The 7512-nt window shown below is 42.6% G+C and overlaps 1 protein-coding gene across 5 annotated transcripts in view; it reads left to right on the forward strand.

Moving 5' to 3' along the window:
- The window catches only part of cpt1ab (carnitine palmitoyltransferase 1Ab (liver)), a 28725-nt gene extending 25797 nt beyond the window's left edge, over positions 1 to 2928 (forward strand). For 3 of the 5 annotated variants that reach the window (XM_070972353.1, XM_070972355.1, XM_070972354.1), the window contains 3 exons: positions 413 to 526; positions 807 to 899; positions 996 to 2925. In XM_070972353.1, coding sequence (XP_070828454.1) covers positions 413 to 526; positions 807 to 899; positions 996 to 1073 — 285 coding nt within the window. In that variant the 3' untranslated portion in view covers positions 1074 to 2925. Of the gene's footprint in view, positions 1 to 412; positions 527 to 806; positions 900 to 995 lie in introns of all 5 variants that reach the window. The other 2 variants (XM_070972357.1, XM_070972356.1) reach the window with 1 other exon arrangement.
- The last annotated feature ends 4584 nt before the right edge of the window (positions 2929 to 7512 follow it).

Genomic DNA, 7512 nt, shown 5'->3' on the forward strand with positions numbered 1-7512 from the left:
ACTGAGATGTACGCCTGCACAGAGCCGGTGCAGACAGCCGCATTGATTGAAGTGAGAGATATGCATGTGGCATAGACACGGGGTTACTGTTAAAGAAAAATGTATTTGGGTGAGCATGCAAAGGTGAGCCTAAGGATATTACTCAGCCTGTATGTCTGCAAGCTACGTTTAAGTCTGTGTGTCTGTGCTCGGAACGACAATATCACAGCATCATGTTCCGTATAAAGTGATCTTATCTTAAATATCACAATTAAGATGATATCCATACTACATACTACTCTTATGTAGTGCCGAGCAAAGTTTCGGTGAACTGGGATATGGAGAACAGACATGCAGGATTAACTCTGCTGAATTAGCACAGCGCAAGTTCACTTTGACCAGTGAACTGAATGTGTGCTACCTTCATGTTTAGGTCCTGTCTGAGCCGTGGAGGCTGTCCACCAGTCAGACCCCTCTGCAGCAGGTTGAGCTGTTTGATCTGGTCAAACACCCTGAGTATGTGTCCTCTGGAGGCGGGTTTGGTCCGGTAAGTTATCCATCAGTTCTGACAGTAATTGTTATAGAGGGAGGGCGGCTGTGAAAGTCGCGAGATGACAGAAAGTCATGCAATTTGTGTGTGGTGAGCCATGTGTGAGTCCATCAGTCATAATATTTTCTTCTTCACTGAGGGTTAGCATGTCACACGAAGCATGTCCACCTTTTTATGTTGTATGTACATCTTTAATTACAGAATAAAAAGTCTATATGACATAAATTCCCACTTTTTGAGATTAAACTTCTATTTTTCTTCCCTCCTCTTCCTTCAGGTGGCTGATGATGGTTATGGTGTCTCCTACATCATTGTTGGTGAGAACCTCATCAACTTCCACATCTCCAGCAAACACTCAAGCCCAGAAACTGTAAGTTCACTTGTTTTCAATTTTAACATGCAGCCTAGATTCTTATGTGTACATTACTTAATTTAGACACTTTGGACCATTTTCGCTTTATTGCAGGACTCCCACCGCTTTGGCACCAACATCAGACAGGCCATGCTGGACATGCTGGATCTCTTCCAGCTCAACAAGAAGTGAAAGTCCTCTCCATGGGTGGAATAAACACATTGTGTTTAGCAAAACATATATTCTTCCTGAAGCTTGTACAGAATCAAATGTTGGGGTTATTTTTTAAGTTAATTGATGTTACAGAAATATGGATGATTGAGTGGCATTTGGTAAGATTACTGTCAATAAGTGTGCAAGGCGTTTATGTGTACTGTATGTATAGGCAAGGTGAGATTTGGGTGGTTTTGGGCACAGGTAGTGCACAGATCAAAAATCTTTATTTACATGACTGTACGCACCGGTGCCTTATTGACCCACTAATGTAAAAAGGCCAGAAAAGAAGGGGAAATAACAGCCGCTGTAGTGTGATACCTTTCAGCTGAAGAATTGTTCAGTAGCATCATCCGGTATGTGTATCCGGTTTTAAGTTGAGAGATGGTGCAATATTTGGACTAGTTTTTGACCTGATGTTGAAAGTTGTTTTAAGTCATTGTGTTTTTAGGTTCTCAGTCATGTGTAACTGGCAAGTTTGTAACTGGCAAACTTGATGCTAAATATCATCAACAAATTGCATGTTGCATGGTGTCCATTAATTTCATGTGGCTCAGTGTTTAAACTGCCGCCGAGTCTGAATCGCCAGGATTAACAGATATATCCAGAAGCTGTTGATGTGTAATTACAAGAATTATAAATATTCAGCTTTGGAAAGTGACCCTGCGTCACTGATTCTGGTTACCAACACGGGGGACAGGGAGATGTTGCCATTGTCTAACCAATGGATCATTGTTGCCTTTCAGACTCATGTGCACAATCTGTGTTTGTTCTTTTCAGCTGCCGTGATGTCATGATGTAGCAACAGAGGCAGATATGTTTGCGCATGCGTGTGTGTTTGTCATTTTCATACTCAGGTTTTACTAACGTGGTATTCGAGGGTGCAGGCTGCAGCATTTCAAGATCAGTGCTTACGTTGGCGTGTACATGTGTAACAGTAGAACAAACTGAGATGCAGTACGATGCCATGTGACCCCAATGAGCTGGTGGGTAGTAACATGAAGTTTGCGGTGGAAATGAGAAATTGGTGGACATGGTGTGTGTCTGGTGAACTTCACTTGCACAATGTGTTGGGCGGACAGTGTGTGGCCAACAATGACTTTTTTTTTTCTTTTTTTTTGGTTTCTTGTGTTCAAAAAATAAAAGAGTGGGTTAATTGTACTTTAACTCTGTTGTGCACTCCAACATTGCCCGTTTAGTTCGAACTAACTGATTCCTAACTACCTTGGTAGCCTTTTGTCAGATCAAGATGAATCGCAAGCTTTTATGAGCAAACCGTCAAGTTGTCATTACAGCATAGTGATGTTGCAGCTGTTAAAATGAGGTGCAGAGTCGCTTAATAGTCGTTCGTGTTTCCAGTACAGTAGGAAATCTTTATCTCTTGGAGCAATGCATAGGAAGTGCAGATGCAGTATAGAGGGGCTGTCACGTGTAGGAATGCATTTCTGTTATTATGTATATGTTGTAAGTTCATCATATTATTTATTTTTTTCCATGTTTTCACAACTTTATTCACAAAAAAAGTGCATATTTACCAGATGAATGTGGGAAATGGTGAGTGCTGAGTTAAAGCTTTGCTGAGTCGTAGTGAAACGGACAAATGCTTCCCTTTTTTGACATGACAGTTTTGTTATCACACACTTTGCCAGTATGTTGTAGTTGTATGACTTTTTATCTCAGTAGACCTCATGTTTACACTGCAGCATGATGTTTGAGGATGACGCTGTATATCTTTGCCTTTAATTTAAAGATGTGTAAAAAAGACAAGCAGCTGATATACCAAAACAAGTTTTAACAATAAAGTGAATGTCAGACAGCTGTATCACCTGTGAGTACGACATGTCTTCTTACACTCTTCTTTTTATCAAGTGCAGTGATTTCATAATTTGAGGAAGAAAAGCAGTGCACTCACTCAACATATGCCAAAGGTGTCGTAAACACAAAGACAGTCACATTTTGGACAAATATGAAAAGATACTACGTTTATTAATAGATTAGTCGATTGACAGAAAACTATCTTTGGGTTTTACTTTATTAGTCCGACAAAACAAGGAACAGTCGTTACATTAATGAACAATGAAAACATAAGTTGTACTACAGCCGTGCTGTGCTAATCTCAGCATGATAACATTCACACAACTGCTGGTGTAATGTCACCATATCTCATCTTAGTTTAGCCTGTTAGTATGCTGTAATAACATTCAGATTGACACTAAGCACAGAGTTGTTGCAAGTGTCCGGGTTTTGACCAAAGTATTGGGCAAATTAAAATTTTGGCCTGATGATGGCGCTGGAGGAAATGTTACGGGAATTACTGAAATGATTGCAATTCATCCTGAGGGGGATGTGAGTGTGTGTACCAAATGTCATGGCAAATCCATCCATATCCCTGGAGTCCTTGTGCTTTCTCATCTGTCAGTTTCTCATGGATCATGCTTGCACCTACTGCTGTGGCCCTGCTGGACGCCCACTGCTACTGTTATTATTAGTTCTGTTATTATTAAAATGTTGCTAATATCTACATACATATACATATCCATATACACATACACACATACCTTTGTTATTATATGCATATATCATATACTTTACTATATTAATACATACGTATATTATCAAGGGCGGCACGGTGGCACAAGCAGGTAGTGCACGTGCCTCACAGCAAGAAGGTTGCTGGTTCGATCCCCGGGCAGGGCCTTTCTGTGTGAAGTTTGCATGTTCTTCCTGTGCATGCGTGGGTTCTCTCCGGGTACTCCAGGCACAGACCAAAAACATGCTCATTAGGTTGATTGGTGACTCTAAATTGCCCCTAGATGTGAGTGTGAGAGTGAATGGTTGTCTGTCTTTGCATGTTGCCCTGCAATCGGCTGGCAACCGGCTCAGGGTGTACCCGTTGAAGCTGGGATAGGCTCCAGCCCCACAAGGGATAGGCGGTATAGAAAATGGATGGATGGACATATACTATCATACACATACCATATACATATACCATCTCTCTCTCTCTCTCTCTCTGCAGATGGCTGGCCACCCAGAGCCTCGTACTGTTTGAGGTTTCTGCCTGTTAATTGGAAGTTTTTCCTCTAATTTCAGTCTGGATCAATGTGGTGGAATGACAAACATCCGTCCTTCAAGCCGTGCCACTATCATGGTTCATAATTGTTAGTTCCTGTCATAAGTTAGCATTTAGCTTGGTGGTAATATGACTCACGCTCTCTAACCATTAGCTCAGTGACTCTAACCGTCTTTCAGTGGGAAAATTGCTTCTGTCAAGCACACAGATCATGTACTTTACACCATGGTTGGTCTAGCGCTTGTTTATTTTGGATGCTCGACCCTCCTCTGCATTGGCGGTCACGATTATCAGTGTCAGTGTCAGTTTTTCTTAGTTCTGACAATTTGTAAACCGCCTGAAACAGGTCTGGTGTGAAAATGAGATCTTTCCTTCCTTAGCTCAGTGTTTGCTTCATCAAAGGGAAGCTGTAGCCAGAAGCATCTGACCAGGTGGTCGGGCTCAAGTGGATGGCACCCAGGAGCCAGTTCCGTCTTTGAGGGTATTAATAAGTCCCTCCACTGGGGCTGCTGGGAATATTCACCTATTAACTTGAATTAAACATAAGACGTTTAAAGGCATCGTGAGGTGACAGATTCCCAAGGAGGGCCTAGGAAGGAAGTGATTACATGTGACAGTTTCCCTCTAGTTGCTGTCCACCACTTGTGCACAGTCTCTCTCTCTCTCTCTCTCTCTCTCTCTCTCTCTCTCTCTCTCTCACACACACACACGCACACGCACACACCTCCACAATGGTACACCTGCCCCGATGTCACCCTTCCCTGGGCTTCCGATAGCAGGCTAACATTTCAAGACTGCATTGCCGAGCTTTGCTTACTCCTCATCTAGTCAGGGCACCTGGAATTTGGCCACGTGAGGAAAAGGATCTCTTTCAAAGCTGGACCCTCGTGTAGCTTTCGTTTTATGTCTTAATCAAAATCATGAAGTGTGTCCTGGCTTTCTGTGCATTGGGACAGTTCTGATCACACAAAGGAGAAAGTAGCCTCTCTGCAGGGACGTACAGGAAAACTGTGACAAAATCATCCAGCTTAATCAACAGACTTCAACCTGCTGGCTTTTGGACAACAAGCCTTTAAATTGTACACCTAATTGGCAAGCTGGAAAACCCATTCACTCAAGAGCAGACACTGAAACCTAAAACCTTGACTTGCACTTTCTAAAAGTAGACTTTGGGAGAGATCTGCGGCCTCTGCTTGTCACCAGTTTAATTCATGTGCCACTTGCTCTGCGACACCCTGAAAGACAAGAGCGGAGACAGTGTTGCCTATCCTGTTTTATAAGCTAATCATTCACGCAGGAGCAGGGATGTTCCCGTTTTGCCTGGTGGTAATCACTGGTAGCTGTTAACAGTGGAGAGTAACATTGTTCTCATTGCAGCTACTGTATGTAGATCATTCGTGTCATTCTTGATTCGGGGTTTTGGCAGGACAGTTTGTTTTTCCTGCACTGCTGGGCAACTTACGTAAGGTTCGTTATGCCCCAAACTAATTGGGTTGAATGTTACATGTTGATTTGGTGAGTGAGGAAAAAAATAATTGGCCTCCTGTGTCCTGCTTCTAAATGTTAGCTTAACGGTGGATGTCGTTGACAGCATGGCTTCTGGAAGGAGTTCTGTCATTGCGCCATGATTTCACGTTAAAGTGGACGTCACTGAGGAAGCTTCACTGTCCAGAATGAAGGATCAATACCCAACTAATTAATTGCACACAGATTTTATGTTGAATTCTGGACAGATCATCAACTTGTCAACTTCTCTTAACCCCAAAAAAATAATCTCATGGAATGATGAAGGTCACTTGAGGTTTTGGTCTCCAGCTTTCTAACCTCTGCTGTCCTCTGCAGCCGAGCGCTCTCAAGCCTCCAACACTGTAACTTCATCACCTCACAAACCATGGAGCCACACTAGAAGGTCTTGTGAATTTTATCTGGATGAGAACTGCGCCCAGATTTCTTGTGTCATATGAATCTAAGTGATTAAGTCGAGGGTGTAAACGGAGAGGGTGAGCTTGGCGGTTGGCTTGGAGGGTCCAGGCATGTCTGTGGCCAGCTGCACCTGTCTAACTGCGCTAAAGGAGCAGGGTCTGGGGCCCCAAGGTGGAGCTCAGCCAAGGGGCAGCAGGAGAGGAAGGTAAGGAAGAGCAGATTAGCAGAGGCTGAGCTGAATGTGATTCCCCTGAGAATCTCCCCCACCGTGTGCTCACCAAAGCTATAAATAACTTTTATTAGGTTTAAGTGGAATTAGCGGAGACGTTTGTCGTCAGCATGCTCACAGATATATAGACGTAGACTTGAGGAGACATGAGGAGAAGGACAAGCGAGGAGTGTTAATAATAAGAGCCTTGCAGACATTCACATGAACACACACATGCAAGTAGACACAGACATGTGCGCAGCAAATACCACAAGTAAAACAATGAATTTACATGATGAAAACTTCATTTATTCATTGTACATATTTGCTTATTTCTGTGTCAGGTCATTCTGGTGGTTGGAGCCTATCCCTCAGTCCTTTGGTGGCAGGTAACCAGACTGACAATGCAGTCCATTGCAGTCAAACACAAAGGCGTATTTTTAGACTGAATATGAAGCGGCCAAAGAAAACTAAACTACTCAAGGAAGTGGAGTAAGAAAATGTAAACTTTATTGCAACTTTGTCGTTCTAGGTTCTCTGATTTACAGAAGAGAAAAACACTTGTAATGGCACAGTCATCGTAATATGTACATTGCTGATACTGCAATAATCCAGACACTCATATTGTCCAGATGTAAGAGTGGCATATTCAGGCACATTGTTCGCTCAGTCTGTAGAGGGAAGGAATAACGCATCAAAGCTTTTCCTGCAACTTATACGTGAACATAGCACAGCATTCCATAAAAGCATTAGGACGGGAGCTAGAAAAGCTCCTCGCACGAAGGGCTCGGTTGGGAAATCACAGTTTGTCCATTGTACATTCAGCTCTAGGAGAGATTAAGACGTCAATGTGTTCACAACATACTGCGTTGCACTAAGACATTTGGTGATTTGTTAAGCCTCAGAAGACCTGAGTGTTCAAGTTGATACAGTAAACTTGACAGATCAAAGTTACACAATCAAATTAGTGCTAAAGCATTCACTAAGTGATACGAGTCTGTATCATCACCGCTGGCCAGATAAGACAAAAAAAAAGCAGTGCTATAGGAACACTGTCCACAAACAACCTGCACATAGAGCAATGCATCATGGTGCAAAGGTGGTTAGATTTCTCCGTGGGCTACTGTAGAATATAATCACAAAAGAAAATCAGGATCTCATTTACATATCATCTGCTTAAAGTGTTTCGTTAGGGTTCAAACCAAATAAAAACAAGT

The sequence above is a fragment of the Chaetodon trifascialis genome, chromosome 10 (genome assembly GCF_039877785.1).
Source record: "Chaetodon trifascialis isolate fChaTrf1 chromosome 10, fChaTrf1.hap1, whole genome shotgun sequence".
NCBI lineage: Eukaryota > Metazoa > Chordata > Actinopteri > Chaetodontiformes > Chaetodontidae > Chaetodon > Chaetodon trifascialis.